Source organism: Xiphophorus hellerii, chromosome 7 (genome assembly GCF_003331165.1).
Source record: "Xiphophorus hellerii strain 12219 chromosome 7, Xiphophorus_hellerii-4.1, whole genome shotgun sequence".
NCBI classification, from domain to species: domain Eukaryota; kingdom Metazoa; phylum Chordata; class Actinopteri; order Cyprinodontiformes; family Poeciliidae; genus Xiphophorus; species Xiphophorus hellerii.
In genome coordinates, this window is record NC_045678.1 from 3196471 (window position 1) to 3223393 (window position 26923).

At 38.6% G+C, this 26923-nt stretch overlaps 1 protein-coding gene across 5 annotated transcripts in view; it reads left to right on the forward strand.

Annotated features, from left to right (window-relative positions):
• Positions 1-3033: 3033 nt before the first annotated feature.
• The window catches only part of sf3b1 (splicing factor 3b, subunit 1), a 28922-nt gene continuing 5032 nt past the window's right edge, over positions 3034-26923 (forward strand). The window contains exons 1-14 of one of the 5 annotated variants that reach the window (XM_032567780.1): positions 3034-3105; positions 4644-4819; positions 4991-5092; positions 5188-5302; positions 7259-7338; positions 8122-8307; positions 8402-8864; positions 9248-9369; positions 22581-22778; positions 22862-22963; positions 24010-24189; positions 24276-24362; positions 25858-26128; positions 26727-26872. In XM_032567780.1, coding sequence (XP_032423671.1) covers positions 3078-3105; positions 4644-4819; positions 4991-5092; positions 5188-5302; positions 7259-7338; positions 8122-8307; positions 8402-8864; positions 9248-9369; positions 22581-22778; positions 22862-22963; positions 24010-24189; positions 24276-24362; positions 25858-26128; positions 26727-26872 — 2256 coding nt within the window. In that variant the 5' untranslated portion in view covers positions 3034-3077. Of the gene's footprint in view, positions 3106-4643; positions 4820-4990; positions 5093-5187; positions 5303-6272; positions 7227-7258; positions 7339-8121; positions 8308-8401; positions 8865-9247; positions 9370-22580; positions 22779-22861; positions 22964-24009; positions 24190-24275; positions 24363-25857; positions 26129-26726; positions 26873-26923 lie in introns of those variants that run through there. The other 4 variants (XM_032567781.1, XM_032567785.1, XM_032567784.1 and 1 more) reach the window with 4 other exon arrangements.

Genomic DNA, 26923 nt, shown 5'->3' on the forward strand with positions numbered 1-26923 from the left:
ACAAGACAAAAATGTTTTCCCACTTTCATATCCGCTTACCATATATTGGCTTTGGTTCTAGTACTGACACATTCACTTCAAATTGAATTCAATTGAAAAATACTTTATTTATCCTAAAGCAGGGATATTAATTTCTGTTGTAGCTCATATTATTCAATGTCCTTCAAAGAGTTGTGTTGTAGATATTGATGGCTATGGGCAGGAAGTATCCCCTGTAGTGGTCTGCATTACAGCAAATTTGAAGAAGCCCTTTTAAATGCTTGAAATTATATTAAGAGTAAAGTATCCAGAAAGTTCACTCAAGTAAGAGTAGTGATACTTTACTATAATATTATTCAAGTAAAATTAAAAAGTACGGTGTAGTAAAACTACTCCTAAAAGTAAATTTTTTTCAATAAAGTTACTCTAGTAAATGTAACTGAGTAAATGTAACTAGTTATTACCCACCTCTGGATGTCATCAGTGCATGCAGATAAATTGCTTAGTTTCTTAATCTATATCAATAACATACTGTATATAAAATGATAAGATATTTTGATAGAGAACTAACATCCTGTTATTCTTTCTTTTCTTATATAAATTCTGTAATTCATTATGAAGTGCTGGAGATAAATGGTGTCACAACACCACAGTGTAAAAATCTTCTCTTCACTGTAAGCACACACACTGACACACAAAACCGCTGCTGATGTTAAGTAAGCTTTACACAACATAACTTTAACCTCTTAGACACTCTGAACCTTTTTTCATTGCCACTGAAAATCAGTTATTCTGTTTTCTTTTTTATTCTAATTGAATCTCTCAGCTTAAAATATTTTTTTAAAAGAACACCACAGACAAAGAAATGAAGAGCTTAAACTCATATAGTCTCATCAATGGTTTTCAGGGCAAATTTACAACTATTTCAGTGATGGAGCTTTTGTTTAATTATAGAAAAACAATGACATAGCCTATTTACACATGCAAAATGTTAATTGTAGCAAAATAATTTTGTGCATGATGGCAGCATCATGTTGTGGGATGATTTTCTTCAGCATGGACACAAAAACAGGTCATACTTAGAAGGAAGATGGATGAAGCTAAATGCAGGACAATCCTGGAAGAAAACTTATTTGACGCTCCAAAAATAATTAAGAATGAGGCAGAGGTTCTACTTTTAGAACGCCATGAACCTAAACATACACACAGAGCTACAATGGAGTGGTTTTTAGATCAAAGCATATTCATGTTAAAATCACCCAGTCATAGTCTAGACCTAAATCCGGTTTTGCATTATGAAATCCTAGCTCAGATATTAAAGGTCAAAATAATGAGAGGGTTTGCTGTTTGTGTGATGAACTCATGTCAGACATAAATTTGCTTGTTTTGTTGACTGTGTGTTAATCAGCAGTGTATTTCTACTTGAACAAAACCTCAATCAAACAACTTCAAACCGTGCGGGAGCATGAACTTTGTTTCTCAAATCTTCAATAAAATCCTGTTTGTTCTCTAGCACACGAGACCAGGGGTCAGCAACCTCAACAACTCTGAGAGCCATTTTTGCCTTCGGTCCAGTTAAACAAAGTGTGTTTAGAGCAACAGCAGTACATGACTGTTCGAAACAAAAAAGTTTGATTTATAACACGTAGTATATGAAATTTGAATAGACTTTTACATTAAATGACAAAATTATGTTTAATATAAATTTTAATCCTAAAATAATGGCCTAAGCCTATTTTTTTTGTTGCCATAAGTCATTTTTTGGCCAAAATCACTTTGGGCCAAAAATATCACATAGGCCATTATTTTTTAGGAAGGTGATGATATTCATTTGTGTTCTTTGACCCAAACAATTGAAATGTGATTTCACTGCAGAGGATGTCACATTTTTCTGCTTATTCTCTGGCTTTAACAAACACATAACAGAAAAAAACAACAAGCCTTTCCGCATATGATTTAGTACTGCAATGTTTTTCCAAAAGTGATTAGGACAACACCTGGAATGGAACAGATAGGACTTATAATATTGGATTTTTAATATTAAACCTATCCCATGTCAGCATTCATACAAAAATTATGTTTCTAATAGAAACATAGAAAAATAGGTAAAACACCATTAATTTATATGTCTTATTTAATCAGAAAAACAATGTGTTGAAAAAAAAGAATTTTAGTGGTCAAGCAGACATTGTTTTTATTCTTTACCCACTCTAAATATACTTAAAAGGAAGGATACAATGTATAATTGACTTTTTTGAGCCATAATCATGCAATAGAATTGTTCTCTCATCAAAAACATACCTGGAGTATTTCTTTGATTGCTTCATGCAATTGAGAAATCTATGGATCTCTGTGTCAGTCATTTGTGGCAGCCTAGACACCTAAACACTTGCCAGTCTGACTCACAGAGCACCCCTCCCTGAACTCCTCCAATTAGCTCCTCTAGACTAGAAACAGCTGGTCAAGCAGTTAGCAAACAGAGCTGGAACTGCGAGTCTGCTGGGCTAATCATACAAAATACTTCTTAGTCCAACACTCTTAAGAATGATGGTAAAATGCATAATGGAAGGCATTGTAGTGAAGATGTCGCGAAGAGCAGGAGCTTCTTAAAGAGACAGACCTACGTATTTCAAGGCGTCAAATTACGAAGTTGCGGAGGTCAGCAGAAAGTCACATTTATTTTCAATTATTTCAATTACGTTTGATATTACACAGCATTTTTGTATCAGCAGAAGGAAACATAGAAGGAAACTAATTTACTGCTGTTTAAATAAATGTGAAAAAGTTCTTAGAGTGCAAATTCAGTTAAGATTCCTCTTTGTTGCTTTGTGTTGACTCCTAATTATAACATTTCTGTAGTTCTGTAACTATTAGTTCTGTAGTTCTGTGGTATTTCATCTGCAAATATGAGCGTGATAAGAGAACATTTCGAAATGATAACAACCTTCTTTACGCCTCCAACCATGTAGTCTGGAGCATTAAATTAGGGGCGTTCTATCTTTACAGCCTGCTACATGAGTCTACTGCTCCCCACAGGAAGGAGACGGAAGTCAAAAACAGCGCATTTCCGGTTTCAGTCTTGAGCCACCAACACCAAAATGGCGAAGATCGCCAAAACACACGAAGGTAAGTTTCTACTGAAATATTACATATATATCCAATATCTACGCGATGCTTTTCAGTGAGTTTTGGAAATGAATGCAAAACCATTAGTAATTCCGATATTTTTTACGCGTTATAATTTCTAGTTTGACGTTTAAAAGAGGATAAGGAGCAGGCCTGTTACGACGCAACGCGGACGGGTTTATATAATGGCGCTGGTTGCTAGTGCTAGCTAGCTAGCTTAAACTGAGCAACCTTCTGGCGCTTCAATCTTGTACACGTAAAGAAAGGTTGTTGGGTTTTTTTTAGATTGCTTTATACGCTAAATTTATCTATATATAGTAGCTATGGTACCTCATATGCGGTTATTTTGTTGTTTTTGTAGCTTTACAATTTATAGCCATTATTTGTCATAATGAGGCCAAAGCTTTTAGCATGACCCCCATGTAACAAAACACTAGAAGCCCAGACACAGACACGCAGTTCGGCTGTACCTACTTTCAACTGACGCTGAAGCTCTTTCTTAAATGAAGTCAAAACTAAAATAATCAATTTAACTGATTCATCTTTGTCGAACCCGACCATTAGGAAAGATTTTTTTTTTTTTACCAGAGCCCAACAGAGTTACTCGCTTTTACTTTTGTTATTATTAATATTAATTATCCCAGTTTAAAAGTTGCGCATGTCAGTTGTTTTCTTTTCACCTGTCACAAAGCACGTGCTTTATCTTCAAAGACTAATTACTAATGACATGCAATATAAAAAGTTACAGTGTCATTTCGTTTTGTTCCCATCAACATATTTTGACAAAACATGTTTTTAAAAAATAAGGTAGTTGAATAGACTGTTAAAGAGTTTTGTTTGTTCTTGTTTTCTTTAGAGAATATTTTCACTCATTGTTTACTCCAAAGATTGAGTCTAATTGAAAGTCAGAAATTAGTATATTAGAGCTGTGGCTCAGGTTGAGCAAACAAAGATGATTTGCATAGCTGTGTATAAGGGGTAGTAAATGTATTGGACATTTAATGTTGAATATAAAGATGTTGGGGGGGGGGGGGGGGTGGGGGGGGAAGGGAAATTTAAAAAAATTATACCAATGTAAAGAAGACTATGCCAGGGGACGTTGTGAAAGTGGATTATGCTACCGAGGCAGATCCTCTGTGGAAATGATGAAAATTGCTACAGAATCAAGAACAACAAAGAAAGTTCACAACAGTTTAACACTAAAGGTTCCCTTGATTGACTTGATGAACATTGTCTATTGAAAAAAAACTTAATATTTTATATAGTTGTTTGGCATTTTTCAGCCTGTTCAAAGAGTAATCAAAGAATGTATTTAAAACTAATAAAACATAACAGCTTTTTCTTCTATTTTTGCATTGGTCTTGGTACTTCAGGCAAAACACACATTGATTTAAATGTGTAAATTGCTAAGCATGTTTTTGGGCATGTCTCTCTTCTTTTACTAAAACAGCCCTACTATAGTTGACCTTGACCGCGTGTTGGGATGTCCTATGACTTAAAAACAAATAAATTTGTTCCTTTTTTTGTCTGGCATGTAGATATCGAGGCCCAGATCCTGGAGATCCAGGGGATGAAGGCCACCCTGCAGGAGGAGAATGGCGAGCAGGGTGTGGGTCTGGTCTCCACTGGCTTCTACGACCAGGAGATCTACGGCGGCAGCGACAGCCGCTTCGCTGGATATGTCACTTCAATCGCAGCCAATGAGCAGGAGGACGTAAGTATTAAGTGAAGTTCTGTTGCTTGGCGATTCGAGTCTTGTCCCAGGGAGCTTGACTGCTCCCCATATATATATATATGTGTGTGTGTGTGTTCTGTTTGCGAGCTAGGAGGATCTTGCCAGTTTGGCGAGATTTGACTAGACTCCTGCTTGTCCTTCCTTCCCCAGGACGATGAAGACGACACGTCCACTAGCCTACTGGGGCAGAAGAAACCTGGCTACCACGCGCCGGTGGCAATACTCAACTCCATCCCTCAGTCGGATGAGCAGGTATGTCCACATCTGTCCTTTTTTTGCATTTATTTCCAGAACAATTGTTTGAGCAGGAAAAGGAAAAACAATTTCACCTCTTTTTTGTGCTGCAGTACGACCCGTTCGCAGAACATCGGCCGCAGAAGATCGCCGATCGGGAGGACGAGTACAAAGCCCGCCGCAGACAGATGATCATCTCGCCCGAGCGTCTCGACCCTTTTGCTGACGGTAAATTTTTGTCATTTTTCTTTCCATCACATCAAACACACCCTGTCTTTTTATTCCCCTCCCCGCTGCTCACATTAGTGAATTTCCCCCTTCTTGAACATCAGTAGCTTAGCTTTACTGTTCAACCCTTCGACCACATTGCACTAGCTTGCTTCCCAGACTCCGTGCCTTCCCTGTGGTCAATCCTTTGTGGTCAAACGACATTTATATCATTTTCTATTTTTACACCAAGTAGAAGTACGGGCTTATCATTTGGTTGGGGAGAGAGCTAGTGTTCTGGTTTTGCAAATGAAGCGCTTTATTTTCTGATTTGCCTCCCAAACCTTGCAGGGCTAACCATGTGTTGAGGGGGAGAGCTGGTTAGGTCTGGCCTAACAAACGTGGGTCGCAGATTGTGATGTATGTGTGTGTCGAAGGGTTAACGATCCCAAAACTGGCATACAGAGCATGTGAAGACATGGGTTAGGGTTTGAATGAGCTGTGCTTTTTTCATACTGGGCACAGTCATGTAGATCTACGGCAGTCAGAGTGGAGCGGCCAGCGTAGAGGCAAATAGCAACCATTGTTGCAGTTCTGTGTCAAAGGCCCTGAAAAAGCTAACAAAAAAAAATCTAATTAGTCTTTGAGTAGATTTAAATCTTGGGCCCCTGGATTAATGTTCAATGTAAAGGTTAGCATCTTTATTCCTAGAAATACTGAAAACAGACCTCAGCTGTTTATCATTAATTTCATTTTTTAGGAAGCAGATTTCCTTCTTTTTGATAAGAGCTTAAACAACCTGAGTGTTTCAGGTTTGGTTGTAGTTTCTCTGAAAGCCTGCATGTAGCGAGAGCTCTCTGTATAAAGTTGTCATGTGAATATATTTTTATTTTACAGCTCTCCCCTGTAAAATAGAAATATGTTGCCAAGAAAAGTTGTGTGCCAAAATGCCACAGGCCCATACTAACTGTCCTTAATTTCTCTCCTACAGCAGTACTGCTTTGCCAGTCCTGTACTGCACTCTGTAAAGGGTGCAGCAACTCATCCTGTGTAGGTTATGGGGTCAGTTTGGTCAGGGTCCACTGGCCGCTTGTTTGGGAGGCTGTGAGGGGGAATGAGATGCAGCGCAGCTACTTCAAACTTCATCCTCCTTTATTTGGCCTTTCAGAAATCCAACATATAAGTTCAGATTATTATTATTATTTATTTTTATTTAAACATTTGGCTTCATACCTATCCACTCTTCCATACGAGGAAGTCAAGGCCAAAATGAGTGAATCAGAAATCAGAGTGGCCACTGCATCCCACATATTTCTCTATAGTTGTAATGTTTTGCTTATATTCAAATAAATATATTGTTACTTTGCCAAACCTTACCCTGAACATTTTAGTTTCTTTTAGTAAAAGTAACAGTCAGAATCATTTATCTGTAACTTTTGGTGGGTAATCCCCAAGAAGATGCATTGTCCTATGAATGCCATGACTCATTGCAACACAGGTGGTATACTGTTGTGTGTGACTTCAAACCCTTTTCCAAAGTGTTACTAATGGTAAAGAGAAATTTTCTAGGCTTCTTTTCTGCCGGTTGAAGTCTGACTGCAGAAGGACCCTTGGCACTGAAAGTGTACGTATTCTGAGGAGCACAGCCCAGGAGCCCTGCATCAGTGATGGCTAGACTTCTTAATCCACTTAAAGAAATCATCACAACCTCAGCTTTTTTCATGTATCTTGTTTGTTGTTCTTTTAAAAATGCTATGACTCAATGTAAGAAAACGCTGTAGATTTTTTTTTAACACAATTCAGTACCAGTTTCTTGTTTTTTTCTTTTCTTTTGTTAATCAGCTGTTTTAAACGGAGCAGAAACATAAGTAAAGAGACAGGGTTAGCTGGCTGTGTTTGTACTTGCTGTGTTTGTGATGGCTGTACTTTCAGAATCCTGATAAGTCTCCTTTGTCCTGTTGGTGCTCTTTCGCGCAGGGGGCAAAACACCGGACCCCAAGCTGCAGGTCAGGTCGTATGTGGACGTGATGATGGAACAGAACCTGTCCAAAGAGGAGGTACAGTTATACACCAGCTTTTCTTTTCTACTTTATAGGTTTCAGTCTGTGTTTATTATCTTCACCTTGAACTGTAAATATTGTAAAATTCTTCTTTACATTTTCAATCTACATGTCCATGCCATCTTTATTATTTGTTTATTTTAAGAGCTCCATTTTTTAAGTTTTCCGCTGGTGTCTAGCTAGCACATTAGGAGCCTTCTTAAGGCCTAAGCTGCTATATGAATACCACCCACACAAGAGCTACCTTTTTTTTTCTACTTTTTTTTGCAGCTTCTAAGTATTTCAACTTTGAATTCAGGCCAACTCACAGTCGGAATGATTAAAATAAAAGCTAGTTTTAAAAAATATATTTTCTGTCATCTTTCTTTTTTTTCACTAAAAGGGTGAGTAAAAAAATCCATTAAAATTTAAAGTAGAATTTGAGATTTTATTTTTAAACCATATTGCCCAGTAATATGTAGGTTCCCATTTAGACATTTTCCTAAAAAGTGGGCGAACATCCAGCCAGTGGGGAAATGGTGGCTGAGGACTTAATGTTTTATATGTGTGTGTGTGTTGTGAAGAGGACAAATGATGGGCACTTGAAAACCCTAATTTTTGGTCTGCGGTCACAATTTTCTCTTGGTTGTCAGACAGCCCTAGACAAAGTAGTGTCTTTGTTGTAATGAGGTCACCATAGATGTTTGCATCTGGTTGAGGTGTAAGCATCTGGTTTTGAAGCAGGAATGCAGTTACAGCCCCGTTACCGTTAACCTTGGCCATCATCTGTTGTGTTTGCAGAGGGAAATTCGTCTGCAGCTGGCAGAGAAGGCCAAGTCGGGGGATCTGAAAGCTGTCAATGGGTCTGCTGCCTCTCAAGCTGCTGCCAAACGAAAGCGCCGCTGGGACCAGACAGCTGACCAAACTCCGTCCAACTCCACACCCAAAAAACTGTCCAGCTGGGACCAGGCAGACGCCGGGACTGAGGTGAGCCAATCACGTTCAGTCTGTCCATCCTGCTCTGCTTGAGGGGGGGGAAAGGCTCTTCTGAACCTGCAGATTGTCCCTCTGATTGTTTCAGACTCCAGGACACACTCCTGCACACACACCTTCCAACAGCCGCTGGGATGAAACTCCCGGCCGCCCGAAGGGCAGTGAGACCCCAGGGGCCACGCCCAGCACCCGTATGTGGGACCCCACCCCCAGCCACACCCCTGCCGGCGCCGCCACGCCTGGCCGGGATACGCCAGGCCACGCTACGCCCGGCCACGGCGGCGCCACGGGGAGTGTCCGCAAGAACCGCTGGGACGAAACCCCAAAGACGGAGCGCGAGACGCCAGGACACGGCAGCGGCTGGGCCGAGACGCCGCGCACGGACAGAGGGGAGGAGTCGGTGGGGGAGACCCCGACCCCAGGAGCCAGCAAGAGGAAGTCTCGGTGGGATGAAACGCCCGCCAGCCAGATGGGCTCCTCCACACCGCTGCTGACGCCTGGAAAAACTCCATTAGGAACGCCAGCCATGAACATGGCCACACCTACACCCGGTACACATCCTCCTGTCATTCTCCCTCTGCATCAAGAATACATAAGCTGTGTTTCCATTCACCATGTCATTGCTCAATTTGACATTTCAAAAATAAGTTCACTTAATGGTAGCACAGCTTTTTAAAAAAAACCTTGTCTTTTGATAAAAAGGTTTTGGTGTTTTTTTTAAAATTTTTTTATGATTTATCGGATGGACAAACTTATCTATGTTTGATTTCAATCATGTTTCTTACTTAATTGAAACGCCATAATTGTGAAATTATGTTTTTGATATTGGCAAAATATTGACAGTTTTGTGCACCTTTGTAACGGAAACGCAGCAAGTGAAGAATAACTTCTTCTGCTGTCGTCTCTTTCTGAATCAAACTGTTGTTTGTTCCAGGACACCTGATGAGCATGACCCCAGAGCAGCTCCAGGCCTGGCGGTGGGAACGGGAGATTGATGAGAGGAACCGACCTCTGACCGATGAAGAGCTGGACGCCATGTTCCCAGAAGGATACAAGGTCTGTTTCTCTTCTAGGTGTCTCTAGACATCTCGTTCACTAGAGGTTGACTCAACAGCAGACAGACTGTAAACTGGGTTCGACCAAATCTGAAAAATGTATCACGATGTATGAGTTTCATATCGGTCGATCCCAGGGCTGCAGCTAACAATTATTTTAGCAATCGATTATTATGATGATCAGTTGGATAAAAAATTTGCACATTTTGTTGCTTTTTCATTGAACCACATAAGCTAGTTTTAAGCAAAATTAGAGATGCATTAAAATATCCAAATAACCAAAAAATATTATTCCTTTTCAAATTAGAAAGTAAAAATTTTATTGCCTGGAATGCAATAACAGCATTCTTTTAGTGAACAATTGATAATTGGTAGCAAAGGAAGCATCTGCTGCTAAATAATTAATCTACCATCCACATGTGAAAAGATCAGAGCTTTCTGCTTGAAAGCAATACATAGTAAGGCTGATCTGTTGACTAATGTTGGATCAACCCATTAATAATTGGATAGGAAAAGGTGCTTAATTAAAGATAATTTTTTTATACTGAATTTGAACCAGGTGTAGCTCAAACGAAGCCACTTGAGTTCTAGGAAGAGCAGATTGGCTTTTTTGAGGTCATATACTCCAGTTAATGATTTAATTACTAAATTAATCAACAATTTAAATAACTGATTAATCACAATAATTTCAGCACTAGTCTATTGGTAATTATTGATTAGTTTTTGGTTTTAAATATTTAAACTACTACCAAACTGGTAACGTGGCTGGTTGATGTCTCCAACCTTAGTTAACTGGGACTGAGGAGTTTTAGCGGCTAATGCCTTCCCTCTGCCTACATCTCCCAGAATGCTGTGCAGTTCTTTATCCAAGTTCAGTGACATTTTACTGCACTTATTGGGGCCTGCCATGCAAAGCAATGGCAGGAACCTATTGTTATTGTCGGAGAAAGTGTTTCTTTATTGGGGCCTGCCATGCAAAGCAATGGCAGGAACCTATTACTATTGTCGGAGAGAAGCGTCTCTTTAATATTCTTTATTCTTCCGTAACCGTTAATGCGGCTCATACCGCTTGGTGCACACCTACAAATGAGGTATCAAAACGTGCAGAAAATTCACGCCATTGGAGCTATTACTTGTGGTGGGATTTGGGCTTAACGTGGCGACATAATTCGCAAAAAACTACGAAAAAAACCCCATTATAAGTCAATGGGAAAAATCCTAGAAATACCCTATTTTTGAGGATTTTCTGTGTCGTCACAAATTCACCTAGAAATGCCATTCAAATTTCATTTTGTAGATATGTCTGTGATCTCTTCGAAAGTGAAGACGGCTCGTCGATACCAGTTACGGTTTGTCCACAATTTGCCTCTAAGCGACCCAAAGTTTCTCATTTTTCTTCAAATTAGAGTGACAGCCCATCTCGGTTCAGATCTGGGCACAACATTTCTTTCTCTCATCGCTGTAAATGCTCTGAGTGAGGTACAGATATGAATCTCGGGACTATCGCAGAAGACACATTGAACTGTCATACGCTACAAACGCTTTTCGAATATGTATTACGGTTCCCGAACAGGAAGGATTTGTTTCCAATGCTTCTTTTCAGTAAAACGTGTTTGCTCAAACACACAATTGTGTGTTTGACAGCTCAGAGCTCAGAGCTCACACCCTGCTGAGACCATTATTTGCCATAGCAACGGAACTCAAGAGGCTATTGGCTGCTGATTTGTACTACAAATACGCATCATTGTAGTTCTATCTATCCTCAGTTGAAACAGATCAGGACTGAGAACTGGCCTTTAGAACTACGTGCTGCTATGGGCTGTATATAACTGATTTAACTCAGTAACTGTTACACATGGGATTAGTTTGGAACTTTAAAATTAAGCATATTGAAAATTTCAAAATAAAAGCCGAAATGAAGCATACTGAAAATTTCAAAATAAAAGCCTTGAATATTTTTACATCATGTAATTGCTGTTTTTGGCTTTGTATGACTTTTTCATCCAAAGCACTGTTACACATGGGATTAGTTTTGAACTTTAAAATGAAGCTTAACAAAAATTTCACAATAAAAGCCTTGAATATTTTTACATCATGTAATTGCTCTTTTTGGCTTTATTTGACTTTTTCATCCAAAGCACTGTTACACATGGTATTAGTTTGGCCCTTTGAAATGAAGCTTAACAAAAATTTCAAAATAAAAGCCTTGAATATTTTCACATCAGAAAATTGCTCTTTTGAGCTTTATATAACTGATTTAACCCAGCAATTGTTACACATGGGATTAGTGTGGCAATTTAAAATTAAGCTTGATGAAAATTTCAAAATAAAAGCTTTGAATATTTTTACATCAGGTAATTGCTGTTTTTGGCTTTATTTGACTTTTTCATCCAAAGCACTGTTACACATGGTATTAGTTTGGCCCTTTGAAATGAAGCTTAACAAAAATTTCAAAATAAAAGCCTTGAATATTTTTACATCATGTAATTGCTCTTTTTGGCTTTATTTGACTTTTTCATCCAAAGCACTGTTACACATGGTATTAGTTTGGCCCTTTGAAATGAAGCATACTGAAAATTTCAAAATAAAAGCCTTGAATATTTTTACATCATGTAATTGCTCTTTTTGGCTTTATTTGACTTTTTCATCCAAAGCACATGGTATTAGTTTGGCCCTTTGAAATGAAGCATACTGAAAATTTCAAAATAAAAGCCTTGAATATTTTTACATCAACTACTTGCGTTTTCAGCATTATATAACTGATTTAACCCAATGACTATTACACATGGGATTAAAATAGACTGTTTTGCATGAGCAGCAGATAGATCCTCTATTGCACATGTGTCAAACTCAAGGCCCGCGGGCCACATGTGGCCCGCTACGTCATTTTATGTGGCCCTCTCCCCCCTACCACCGTTTTACAGCCCCATTGATTGACTTAAAATAGGTTTTGAGCACGAATGGACTACAAACTACATATCCCATAATGCCTTCCGATTCTTACCAACCAACATTACGGCTTCTCGCCACTAGAGTGCAGCAGAGTCACCTCAAGCTGATTATTAATTGTTTTGAGCACGAATGGACTACAAACTACATATCCCATAATGCCTTCCGATTCTTACCAACCAACATTATGGCTTCTCGCCACTAGAGTGCAGCAGAGTCACCTCAAGCTGATTATTAATTTTCCCAGCGAATAAAACTGAAACATCGACAAGCTAAGAAGCTAAAGAGCGAAGTTCCGTGATGTTTCAATCGAGGACTTTTACTTTTACCGTCTACTGCCCCTGATTTAATGCCGCAGCTTCGACTCCACGCAGCTCGTGTTTTGTCCACGTTTGGAAGCACCTATCTGTGCGAAGAGATGTTTTCAATAATGACTTTAAACAAGACCAAGCACAGATCGCGCATTACTGACGAAAACCTACACGCCGTTTTGCGGATTGCCACAGAATAGAACAAAAAACCAGACATCGACGAACTGACCAGGGGGAAACGGTGCCTGACATCCGGCCAGAAAACATTGGTAAGCACAAACAAACTACATTTAAATAGAATGAATGTAAAACCAAAACTCAGTATACTGGAATATGCATATAGTTTATTGATTTTGCTTGTGTTTTGTTTATTTACAGAACACAACACAATGAGGATGTGTGTGAGTTGGTGACAGGGTGAAGAGGGATCAGCGTTGTGTTCAAGGACAGGCAACGTCACCTCATTGTTTTGTTCTTATGTGAAATGCATGTTCGTTGTGTAATAAATAACGAAAAAGTTTTGTGAATGAAGTTGAGAGTTAATATCAAAACTTGTTTTTTATTATTTGTCTGCTTATCTTCAAAGCAGACAAAGAATAATTTTCCCAGCGAATAAAACTGAAACATCGACAAGCTAACGAGCTAAAGAGCGAAGTTTAGCTGAGCAGCTTAAAAATACTGAGCATATTTTTAAACTGCTCAGTTTAAAAATACTGTAATTTTTAAACTGAGCAGTAATTTTACATCCATGCAAACTCAAATGTAATATTTAAAACTTGAATACATAAAATCAGTTATTTAACAATATGAGGTGTTGTTTAAAAATAAAAAAGATAGCAATTTCTTTTTATTGCAGAGACATTAGATTCTTAAATTTATGGTATTCTTTAAATGTTGTAATTTTGGTTCATTGTAAACTTTACCTGTAAAAAGTTTGTAGAAATCTTTAACATAAGGTCAATATATATTTTTAAACTGTGATATGTTGTGTGTGTGTGCGTTATTGAAAATTTATATTTGTGACAATCATTAGGTAAATGCTAATGAACTGCCTTCCTGCAGTTTATGAGCATTGAACTGTTACTAAACAGTTCAATGCAAGGTTCATTAGCGTTAGCATTTTAGCTTCAATAAGCTATTAGCTATTTATTTTACTTTTTAGCAATGTTTAGTATACTGAATGGAGTAAATCAATTACAGAAAATATCCTAGTGATTTCCCACATGCTGATGAAAGGAATGACGCTAACATTAGCGTTTCTGCTGATTTTAGCTGATATACTTACTTTATAATACTGAACGGTGCACGTCCGCCTCGCTTAACGTTCTTGCGGTTCTCCGCGTGCCACTGATTACGTCGCGGCGTTCTTTAGCGTCGATGCCGATTTGTGGCGTGACGACGCCGGGCCCATGCCCGACGGGCGCGCCTTGGCAGGCCCCGGCTAAATTTCTTCCGAAATTTTCTAGTTCTTCTTTATTTTTCTTCCGTAACCGTTAATGCGGCTCATACCGCTGGGTGCACACCTATAAATGAGGTATCAAAACGTGCAGAAAATTCACGCCATTGGAGCTATTATTTCTGGTGGGATTTGGGGTTAACGTGGCGACATAATTCGCAAAAAACTACGAAAAAAACCCCATTATAACTCAATGGGAAAAATCCTAGAAATACCCTATTTTTGAGGATTTGCTGTGTCGTCACAAATTCACCTAGAAATGCCATTCAAATTTCATTTTGTAGATACGTCTGTGATCTCTTCGAAAGTGAAGACGGCTCGTCGATACCAGTTACGGTTTGTCCACAATTTGCCTCTAAGCGACCCAAACTTTCTCATTTTTGCTCAAATTAGAGTGACAGCCGATGTAGGTTCAGATCTGGGCACAACATTTCTTTCTCTCATCGCTGTAAATGTTCTGAGTGAGGTACAGATATGAATCTCGGGACTATCGCAGAAGACACATTGAACTGTCATACGCTTAAAACGCTTTTCGAATATGTATTACGGTTCCCGAACAAGAAGGATTTGTTTCCAATGCTTTTTTGTCAGTAAAACGTGTTTGCTCAAACACACAATTGTGTGTTTGAGAGCTCAGAGCTCTGAGCTCACACCTGCTGAGACCATTATTTACCATGGCAACGGAACTCAAGAGGCTATTGGCTGCTGGTTTGGACTACAAATACGCATCATTGTAGTTCTATCTATCCTCAGTTGAAACAGATCAGGACTGAGAACTGGCCTTTAGAACTACCCGCTGCTATGGGCTGTATATAACTGATTTAACTCAGTAACTGTTACACATGGGATTATTTTGGAACTTTAAAATTAAGCATACTGAAAATTTCAAAATAAAAGCCTTGAATATTTTACATGACGTAATTGCTCTTTTTGGCCGTATATGACTTTTTCATCCAAAGCAATGTTACACATGGGATTAGTTCGGAACTTTAAAATGGAGCATAATAATAATTTCAAAATAAAAGCCTTGAATATTTTTACATCAGGTAATTGCTGTTTTTGGCTTTATGTGACTTTTTCATCCAAAGCACTGTTACACATGGGATTAGTTTGGAACTTTAAAATTAAGCATACTGAAAATTTCAAAATAAAAGCCTTGAATATTTTACATGACGTAATTGCTTTTTTTGGCCGTATATAACTTTTTCATCCAAAGCACTGTTACACATGGTATTAGTTTGGCCCTTTGAAATGAAGCATACTGAAAATTTCAAAATAAAAGCCTTGACATATTTTAGATCAGATAATTGCTCTTTTGAGCAATAAATAACTGATTTAACCCAATGACTATTACACATGGGATTAGTTTGGACCTTTGAAATTAAGCTTAACAAAAATTTCAAAATAAAAGCCTCAACATGCCCCTGAGGTTAGTGCACCGCCGCAGGCAGTGCAATAATATTATTCTGCATTATCTGTTTCTCTCAGGTTAGGGAACTGCCTTGCACAGCAAGGCAGTTCATTAGCATTAGCATTTTGGCTTAAATAAGCTATTAGCTATTTATTGGACTTATTAGCCATGTTTAGTATACTGAATGGAGTAAGTCCATTATAGAGAACATCCTAGTGATGTCCCACATGCTAGTGACAGCAATGATGCTAACATTAGCATTTTGCTAACTACTTGCGTTTTCAGCATTATATAACTGATTTAACCCAATGACTGTTATACATGGAATTAGTTTGGACCTTTGAATTGAAGTTTAACAAAAGTTCCAAAATAAAAGCCTTGACATATTTTACATCAGATAATTGCTCTTTTGAGCAATAAATAACTGATTTAACCCAATGACTATTACACATGGGATTAGGTTGGCCCTTTGAAATGAAGTTTAACAAAAATTCCAAAATAAAAGCCTTTAATATTTTTACATCAACTACTTGCGTTTTCAGCATTATATAACTGATTTAACCCAATGACTGTTATACATGGAATTAGTTTGGACCTTTGAATTGAAGTTTAACAAAAATTCCAAAATAAAAGCCTTGAATATTTTTACACCAGCCACTTGTGTTTTGAGCATTATATAACTATTTTAACCCAAGGACTATTACGCATGGGATTAGTTTGGCCCTTTGAAATGAAGTTTAACAAAACTTCCAAAATAAAAGCCTTGAGAAAATTTTAAATCGTACCGAATGGTGCACGTCCGCCTCGCTTAACGTTCTTGCGGTTCTCCGCTTGCCACTGATCACGTTGCGGCGTTCTTTAGCGTCGACGCCGATTTGTGGCGTGACGACGCCGGGCCCAAGCCCGACGGGCGCGCCTTGGCAGGCCCCGGCTAAATTTCTTCAGAAATTTTCTAGTTGGGGCCTGCCATGCAAAGCAATGGCAGGAACCTATTACTATTGTCGGAGAGAAGCGTCTCTTTAATATTCTTTATTCTTCCGTAACCGTTAATGCGGCTCATACCGCTTGGTGCACACCTACAAATGAGGTATCAAAACGTGCAGAAAATTCACGCCATTGGAGCTATTACTTGTGGTGGGATTTGGGCTTAACGTGGCGACATAATTCGCAAAAAACTACGAAAAAAACCCCATTATAAGTCAATGGGAAAAATCCTAGAAATACCCTATTTTTGAGGATTTTCTGTGTCGTCACAAATTCACCTAGAAATGCCATTCAAATTTCATTTTGTAGATATGTCTGTGATCTCTTCGAAAGTGAAGACGGCTCGTCGATACCAGTTACGGTTTGTCCACAATTTGCCTCTAAGCGACCCAAAGTTTCTCATTTTTCTTCAAATTAGAGTGACAGCCCATCTCGGTTCAGATCTGGGCACAACATTTCTTTCTCTCATCGCTGTAAATGCTCTGAGTGAGGTACAGATATGAATCTCGGGACTATCGCAGAAGACACATTGAACTGTCATACGCTACAAACGCTTTTCGAATATGTATTACGGTTCCCGAACAGGAAGGATTTGTTTCCAATGCTTCTTTTCAGTAAAACGTGTTTGCTCAAACACACAATTGTGTGTTTGACAGCTCAGAGCTCAGAGCTCACACCCTGCTGAGACCATTATTTGCCATAGCAACGGAACTCAAGAGGCTATTGGCTGCTGATTTGTACTACAAATACGCATCATTGTAGTTCTATCTATCCTCAGTTGAAACAGATCAGGACTGAACTGGCCTTTAGAACTACGTGCTGCTATGGGCTGTATATAACTGATTTAACTCAGTAACTGTTACACATGGGATTAGTTTGGAACTTTAAAATTAAGCATATTGAAAATTTCAAAATAAAAGCCGAAATGAAGCATACTGAAAATTTCAAAATAAAAGCCTTGAATATTTTTACATCATGTAATTGCTGTTTTTGGCTTTGTATGACTTTTTCATCCAAAGCACTGTTACACATGGGATTAGTTTTGAACTTTAAAATGAAGCTTAACAAAAATTTCACAATAAAAGCCTTGAATATTTTTACATCATGTAATTGCTCTTTTTGGCTTTATTTGACTTTTTCATCCAAAGCACTGTTACACATGGTATTAGTTTGGCCCTTTGAAATGAAGCTTAACAAAAATTTCAAAATAAAAGCCTTGAATATTTTCACATCAGAAAATTGCTCTTTTGAGCTTTATATAACTGATTTAACCCAGCAATTGTTACACATGGGATTAGTGTGGCAATTTAAAATTAAGCTTGATGAAAATTTCAAAATAAAAGCTTTGAATATTTTTACATCAGGTAATTGCTGTTTTTGGCTTTATTTGACTTTTTCATCCAAAGCACTGTTACACATGGTATTAGTTTGGCCCTTTGAAATGAAGCTTAACAAAAATTTCAAAATAAAAGCCTTGAATATTTTTACATCATGTAATTGCTCTTTTTGGCTTTATTTGACTTTTTCATCCAAAGCACTGTTACACATGGTATTAGTTTGGCCCTTTGAAATGAAGCATACTGAAAATTTCAAAATAAAAGCCTTGAATATTTTTACATCATGTAATTGCTCTTTTTGGCTTTATTTGACTTTTTCATCCAAAGCACATGGTATTAGTTTGGCCCTTTGAAATGAAGCATACTGAAAATTTCAAAATAAAAGCCTTGAATATTTTTACATCAACTACTTGCGTTTTCAGCATTATATAACTGATTTAACCCAATGACTATTACACATGGGATTAAAATAGACTGTTTTGCATGAGCAGCAGATAGATCCTCTATTGCACATGTGTCAAACTCAAGGCCCGCGGGCCACATGTGGCCCGCTACGTCATTTTATGTGGCCCTCTCCCCCCTACCACCGTTTTACAGCCCCATTGATTGACTTAAAATAGGTTTTGAGCACGAATGGACTACAAACTACATATCCCATAATGCCTTCCGATTCTTACCAACCAACATTACGGCTTCTCGCCACTAGAGTGCAGCAGAGTCACCTCAAGCTGATTATTAATTGTTTTGAGCACGAATGGACTACAAACTACATATCCCATAATGCCTTCCGATTCTTACCAACCAACATTATGGCTTCTCGCCACTAGAGTGCAGCAGAGTCACCTCAAGCTGATTATTAATTTTCCCAGCGAATAAAACTGAAACATCGACAAGCTAAGAAGCTAAAGAGCGAAGTTCCGTGATGTTTCAATCGAGGACTTTTACTTTTACCGTCTACTGCCCCTGATTTAATGCCGCAGCTTCGACTCCACGCAGCTCGTGTTTTGTCCACGTTTGGAAGCACCTATCTGTGCGAAGAGATGTTTTCAATAATGACTTTAAACAAGACCAAGCACAGATCGCGCATTACTGACGAAAACCTACACGCCGTTTTGCGGATTGCCACAGAATAGAACAAAAAACCAGACATCGACGAACTGACCAGGGGGAAACGGTGCCTGACATCCGGCCAGAAAACATTGGTAAGCACAAACAAACTACATTTAAATAGAATGAATGTAAAACCAAAACTCAGTATACTGGAATATGCATATAGTTTATTGATTTTGCTTGTGTTTTGTTTATTTACAGAACACAACACAATGAGGATGTGTGTGAGTTGGTGACAGGGTGAAGAGGGATCAGCGTTGTGTTCAAGGACAGGCAACGTCACCTCATTGTTTTGTTCTTATGTGAAATGCATGTTCGTTGTGTAATAAATAACGAAAAAGTTTTGTGAATGAAGTTGAGAGTTAATATCAAAACTTGTTTTTTATTATTTGTCTGCTTATCTTCAAAGCAGACAAAGAATAATTTTCCCAGCGAATAAAACTGAAACATCGACAAGCTAACGAGCTAAAGAGCGAAGTTTAGCTGAGCAGCTTAAAAATACTGAGCATATTTTTAAACTGCTCAGTTTAAAAATACTGTAATTTTTAAACTGAGCAGTAATTTTACATCCATGCAAACTCAAATGTAATATTTAAAACTTGAATACATAAAATCAGTTATTTAACAATATGAGGTGTTGTTTAAAAATAAAAAAGATAGCAATTTCTTTTTATTGCAGAGACATTAGATTCTTAAATTTATGGTATTCTTTAAATGTTGTAATTTTGGTTCATTGTAAACTTTACCTGTAAAAAGTTTGTAGAAATCTTTAACATAAGGTCAATATATATTTTTAAACTGTGATATGTTGTGTGTGTGTGCGTTATTGAAAATTTATATTTGTGACAATCATTAGGTAAATGCTAATGAACTGCCTTCCTGCAGTTTATGAGCATTGAACTGTTACTAAACAGTTCAATGCAAGGTTCATTAGCGTTAGCATTTTAGCTTCAATAAGCTATTAGCTATTTATTTTACTTTTTAGCAATGTTTAGTATACTGAATGGAGTAAATCAATTACAGAAAATATCCTAGTGATTTCCCACATGCTGATGAAAGGAATGACGCTAACATTAGCGTTTCTGCTGATTTTAGCTGATATACTTACTTTATAATACTGAACGGTGCACGTCCGCCTCGCTTAACGTTCTTGCGGTTCTCCGCGTGCCACTGATTACGTCGCGGCGTTCTTTAGCGTCGATGCCGATTTGTGGCGTGACGACGCCGGGCCCATGCCCGACGGGCGCGCCTTGGCAGGCCCCGGCTAAATTTCTTCCGAAATTTTCTAGTTCTTCTTTATTTTTCTTCCGTAACCGTTAATGCGGCTCATACCGCTTGGTGCACACCTACAAATGAGGTATCAAAACCTGCAGAAAATTCACGCCATTCCAGCTATTACTTCTGGTGGGATTTGGGCTTAACGTGGCGACATAATTCGCAAAAAACTACGAAAAAAACCCCATTATAAGTCAATGGGAAAAATCCTAGAAATACCCTATTTTTGAGGATTTTCTGTGTCGTCACAAATTCACCTAGAAATGCCATTCAAATGTCATTTTGTAGATACGTCTGTGATCTCTTCGAAAGTGAAGACGGCTCGTCGATACCAGTTACGGTTTGTCCACAATTTGCCTCTAAGCGACCCAAAGTTTCTCATTTTTCTTCAAATTAGAGTGACAGCCCATCTCGGTTCATATCTGGGCACAACATTTCTTTCTCTCATCACTGTAAATGCTCTGAGTGAGGTACAGATATGAATCTCGGGACTATCGCAGAAGACACATTGAACTGTCATACGCTTAAAACGCTTTTCGAATATGTATTACGGTTCCCGAACAAGAAGGATTTGTTTCCAATGCTTTTTTTCAGTAAAGTGTGTTTGCTCAAACACACTTGTGTGTTTGAGAGCTCAGAGCTCACACCTGCTGAGACCATTATTTACCATAGCAACGGAACTCAAGAGGCTATTGGCTGCTGGTTAGGACTACGAATACGCATCGCTGTAGTTCTATCTATAGTGGAATACTCAGTTGAAACAGATCAGGACTGAACTGGCCTTTACAACTAATTGCTGCTTTGGGCTGTATATAACTGATTTAACTCAGTAACTGTTACACATGGGATTAGTTTTACACTTTAAAATTAAGCATATTGAAAATTTCACAATAAAAGCCCTGAATATTTTTACATGACGTAATTGCTCTTTTTTGGCTTTATTTGACTTTTTCATCCAAAGCACTGTTACACATGGTATTAGTTTGGCCCTTTAAAATGAGGCTTAACAAAAATTTCAAAATAAAAGCCTTGAATATTTTTACATGACATAATTGCTCTTTTTGGCTTTATTTGACTTTTTCATCCAAAGCACTGTTACACATGGTATTAGTTCAGAACTTTAAAATGAAGCATACTGAAAATTTCAAAATAAAAGCCTTGAATATTTTTACATCATGTAATTGCTCTTTTTGGCTTTATATGACTTTTTCATCCAAAGCACTGTTACACATGGGATTAGTTTGGAACTTTAAAATGAAGCATACTGAAAATTTCAAAATAAAAGCCTTGAATATTTTTACATCATGTAATTGCTCTTTTTGGCTTTATTTGACTTTTTCATCCAAAGCACTGTTACACATGGTATTAGTTTGGAACTTTAAAATGGAGCATAATAATAATTTCAAAATAAAAGCCTTGAATATTTTTACATCATGTAATTGCTGTTTTTGGCTTTGTATGACTTTTTCATCCAAAGCACTGTTACACATGGGATTAGTTCGGAACTTTAAAATGAAACATACTGAAAATTTCAAAATAAAAGCCTTGAATATTTTTACATCATGTAATTGCTCTTTTTGGCTTTATTTGACTTTTTCATCCAAAGCACTGTTACACATGGGATTAGTTTGGCCCTTTGAAATGAAGCATACTGAAAATTTTAAAATAAAAGCCTTGAATATTTTTACATGACGTAATTGCTGTTTGTGGCTTTATGTGACTTTTTCATCCAAAGCACTGTTACACATGGGATTAGTTTGGAACTTTAAAATTAAGCATACTGAAAATTTCAAAATAAAAGCCTTGAATATTTTACATGACGTAATTGCTTTTTTTGGCCGTATATGACTTTTTCATCCAAAGCACTGTTACACATGGGATTAGTTCGGAACTTTAAAATGGAGCATACTGAAAATTTCAAAATAAAAGCCTTGAATATTTTTACATCAGCTACTTGTGTTTTGAGCATTATATAACTATTTTAACCCAAGGACTATTACGCATGGGATTAGTTTGGCCCTTTGAAATGAAGTTTAACAAAACTTCCAAAATAAAAGCCTTGACAACATTTTAAATCGTACTGAATGGTGCACGTCCGCCTCGCTTAACGTTCTTGTGGTTCTCCGCGTGCCACTGGTTACGTTGCGGCGTCCTTTGGCGTCGACGCCGATTTGTGGCGTGACGACGCCGGGCCCAAGCCCGACGGGCGCGCCTTGGCAGGCCCCGGCTAAATTTCTTCAGAAATTTTGTTTTTCTAGTTTTCTATTGATGTTGATGCCTTGTCTGTGGCGATATATATTGCTACTGGTTTATTGCCCAACCCTGCTGTGAGCTGCTCCCAGGGAGACCCAGGACTCAGTCTGTCCTTCCTGTCTGCAGGTGTTGCCTCCTCCAGCGGGGTACGTACCGATCCGTACCCCGGCCCGTAAGCTGTCGGCCACTCCCACCCCAATCGGAGGCATGACGGGCTTCCACATGCAGGCCGAGGACCGGACCACCAAGCAGATGAACGACCAGCCCTCAGGAAACCTCCCCTTCCTCAAACCTGATGACATTCAGTACTTTGACAAACTGCTGGTGAGCACCCACACTGTATACTAATCATTCATAACTAATATTGTACACAAGGACAGTTTGAAGTCATTAACTGTTTGTTTTAGGTGGAGGTGGATGAATCAACTCTGAGCCCCGAGGAACAGAAGGAAAGGAAGATCATGAAGCTGCTGCTGAAGATTAAGAATGGAACTCCTCCCATGAGAAAGGTTGGTTTCTGATTGTCATGATGCAAAGTCTGTGTAGTGGAGACGTTTCTGTTCCTGCTGCAAAATCAACACCCAGCACGGAGCCTGTATGTGGCTACAGTGTGAATAAGTCTTTGCTACAGAAGTTCCTTTCTGAGGAGCTGCTGCTGTCGGTGGAACTCAGTCTAGACTGGTGCACTCTACTGGGAGCAGTGGACATAAACCATCAAGGCAAATAAACCTGTCACATTTCCCCTGATTCTGAAAATGTTCACAAATTAAAGACACCCCTGTGCAGGCGCTGCACCAAGATCCACTGAAGGAAACAACACAAACCCCTTAGAGCAGGGGTGTCAAACTCCAGTCCTGGAGGGCCACTGTCCTGCAACTTTTAGATGTGCCTCTGCTGCACCACACCTGAATAGAATAATTAGGTCATTAGCAAGGCTCTGGAGAACTTATCTATACAAGGAGGAGGTGATTAAGCCATTTCATTCCAGTGTTTTGTGCTTGTGGCACATCGAAAAACTGCAGGACAGTGGCCCTTGAGGACTGGAGTTTGACACTTGTGCCTTAGAAGAAGACACTGAACAAAACTTTCTTTACAAAATGTAAGCATAAATGAAGTTGTGTCAGATTTGTGTAGGATTTCTTTCTTGTCTTTACTAAAAGACCATGAGTCATTTCTCCCACTGGCTCTAGACTCGTGTTTGTTTCGGTTGTATTTACCCATGTGAAAGTCTCTGATGCTTCCTGTCCACTAGCAGAATTTTGTCCAGTTACAAAATGATCCCCTTGACTATTTATGTAAAGTCGATATCACTGAACTGCTTTGTGAACACATACCTGTGAGAAGAAAACAACTCTAGCTGTTGTTAGAATCAAGTTGCACTGTAGTTAAAACTGCGTGCTTGTTGGCAAGCTACTCCCATCCAAAGTGTTAAATATTAGCAAATATATGTAGAACAACAGTAATGTCAAATGTAAAAGTGTGAACTTGCAAGCAATTTCACTATGATCTAAATAAACTGAAAAAGGTGATGAGCAGTTCTGTCTTCCCCTGTCAGGCCGCTCTGCGCCAGATAACCGACAAAGCTCGCGAGTTTGGAGCAGGTCCGCTCTTCAACCAGATTCTGCCGCTTCTCATGTCCCCCACCCTGGAAGACCAAGAGCGCCATCTGCTGGTCAAAGTCATCGACCGCATCCTCTACAAACTGGACGACCTGGTCCGGCCGTACGTACACAAGGTGGGCTCAGTTTTAGATTCATATTTGCTCCAGTGGGCTCGGTTTGCCGGTGTCGAGACTCAAACTTTTCTTCTTCTTGTGTCCAGATCCTGGTGGTGATCGAGCCGCTGCTGATCGATGAGGACTACTACGCCAGAGTTGAAGGCAGAGAAATCATCTCCAACTTGGCGAAGGTAATGTTGAACAGTTTTTTCTTGTTGTCCCGAGGTGTTTTTGCGAACCATTCTCGCCTGTTGGACCGGTCTGTGGTCAGAACAGGGCTAGTTGTTCGCCAGAGTGATACCAACATGAGAGCAAGCAGACCTGTGCACACCTCGTCTGTTCTCAACCTGCACCCGTTGGGCACAAATCTTGGACACTATATATATATATATATATATATATATGTTATGTTTTTATTATTATTTCTGAATTTTTAATTAAAATGTTTTTGTTATCATGTTGAAGGCCTATTCTCTTGTCCAGTAACTGTATTTATATTTTATAAATACGGCAGCATTATATTTTATTAATGTCCAAACATTTTGTCACGTCAGCCAAAATAATCGAGTCAAAGGCACTTAAGGAAAAAAAAAAAATAACATCAACATTTTATGTAGGAAAGGGATGTTATCCTTTAAAAGGATTTTGCATGTTTGCAGTATTTAGTCAAGTTTAATCAATTAAATAAAAGCTGATTTGGGTGCAGCAAAGTTGGCTGTTATAGAAACTTGCTTATAAATAGATCAACAATTAGTTTTGAATTTTTCCGTTGTAAAAAATCATCTGATTATGTTAGTAATCCCTTAATCTTGTGAATATTCAGATCAAAAAATTGCCACAGTCTACATGTTTTTCATTTAGGAATTTAAATCTTATGTAAATAATAGAAACATTCAAAGTTACAAGCTAACAAATCAATTTCAAATGAAAATAAGCAATTAAATAAATTTTTTAATAAGAAAATAAACATTTTATTCCCTAAATTGCAATAACACAGCATTCATTCAGTGAATTAGAAATAGGTGAAGCTAAAATGATTCCATTTGAGAAATTTTGGCTGAAACATATTTACAAACAAGGGTGTTTTTATCTTAAACCTAAAATGTATACATATATCCTGTTTTGGTTCAATTACTGCTCTGAATTTATTTTGTTTTTAGTTTGTTCTTTTTCCAGCCAATAACCTTTTTTGAGTCTATCCTTCAGTTAACTAATAGATTACCAAATTAGCTGACGGTTATTTCAATAATTGATTAATTATGATTATTCGTTCAAACCCTCATTAGAAAATGTATATATATTCTGTGCAGTTTTGGCTTATTGACTAACATGTTGAGTTTTTTTTCAGCAAATGGCCTGTTTTGAGTTTATACTCCAGTTAACGATTAATTGATTACCACATTAGCTGACGATTTTTAAAAATAATTGATTCATAGCGATTAATCCAATTAATTTTCAGCCCTTGTCGATAATTTTACCCTGACTAGTAAATGCTATTGATGCAGCCTAGATCTGCATTCACCACCTGTGTTGGGGATAAAATTATTCCAAGGGCCACTAATGGCCCCTGGACCACTATTTGGATATTCCTGCTCTAATCTATTTAGTGGGACGTGACAAAATAATTGTCCATATCTTCATCTGTTTTGTCTTACCTGGAACCCGTCCTTCTGTTGTGTGCGTCAGGCTGCCGGGTTGGCCACGATGATCTCTACGATGCGACCCGATATCGACAACATGGACGAGTACGTCAGAAACACGACCGCTCGAGCCTTCGCCGTGGTGGCCTCCGCCCTCGGCATTCCCTCGCTCCTCCCCTTCCTCAAAGCCGTGTGCAAAAGCAAGAAGTCGTGGCAGGCCAGACACACGGGCATCAAGATCGTGCAGCAGATCGCCATCCTGATGGGCTGCGCCATCCTGCCTCACCTGCGCAGCTTGGTGGAGATCATTGAACACGGTCAGTTCAGCGCTGATCTCTGGAAGCTTTAACTGGCTCCACACACAACACGCTGTAGTTTGTTTCACATGGTTTTGAATTCTACTCACTAATCTTGACAGCATTTGTTGAAGCCCGGAAAATGCTCTCAGAATATTATTGTAGCTGCAGATTACTACCCAGGTTTTAGTTTCAACCAGCTTTTGGCAGCTTTTTCACCTCTTACTAGAGTTATTAAATTTAAAAGGTTTAGATTTCCAGAATCGGTTCTGAAGCTTTCTGTGGAAACCTCTACTGGACTTTTAACTTATTTATGGGAAGAGATTGTAATGTAAACAAACCATCATACTCAAATATGTTTTGTTTTGCAAAACACAAATAGTCAATTCCTCCCATATGCTGTAGGTATTAAAAAATGGTTTTTAGCCAAGATTATCCTAAATGTATTTTCCCCAACCATGTTTAAAATCATAACTGCAAGTCACCCTGCAGTTTGTTTAAATCCAGGTTTATTCCCGGGAATTTCTATTATTTGCCATAGAAAGTTTCCAAGTCAGAAAGTTTCCACCTAAATGTGTGAAATTGATAAACCCTGACTGTCCCCCTGGTGGCGCTACAGGTCTGGTGGATGAGCAGCAGAAGGTGAGGACCATCAGCGCTCTGGCCATAGCTGCCCTGGCCGAGGCCGCCACTCCCTACGGAATCGAGTCGTTTGATTCTGTGCTGAAGCCGCTGTGGAAGGGCATCCGGCAGCACAGAGGAAAGGTGAGCGCCTCACTCTGCTTCACTCTTCCTAATGCAAGATCCACACCCAGC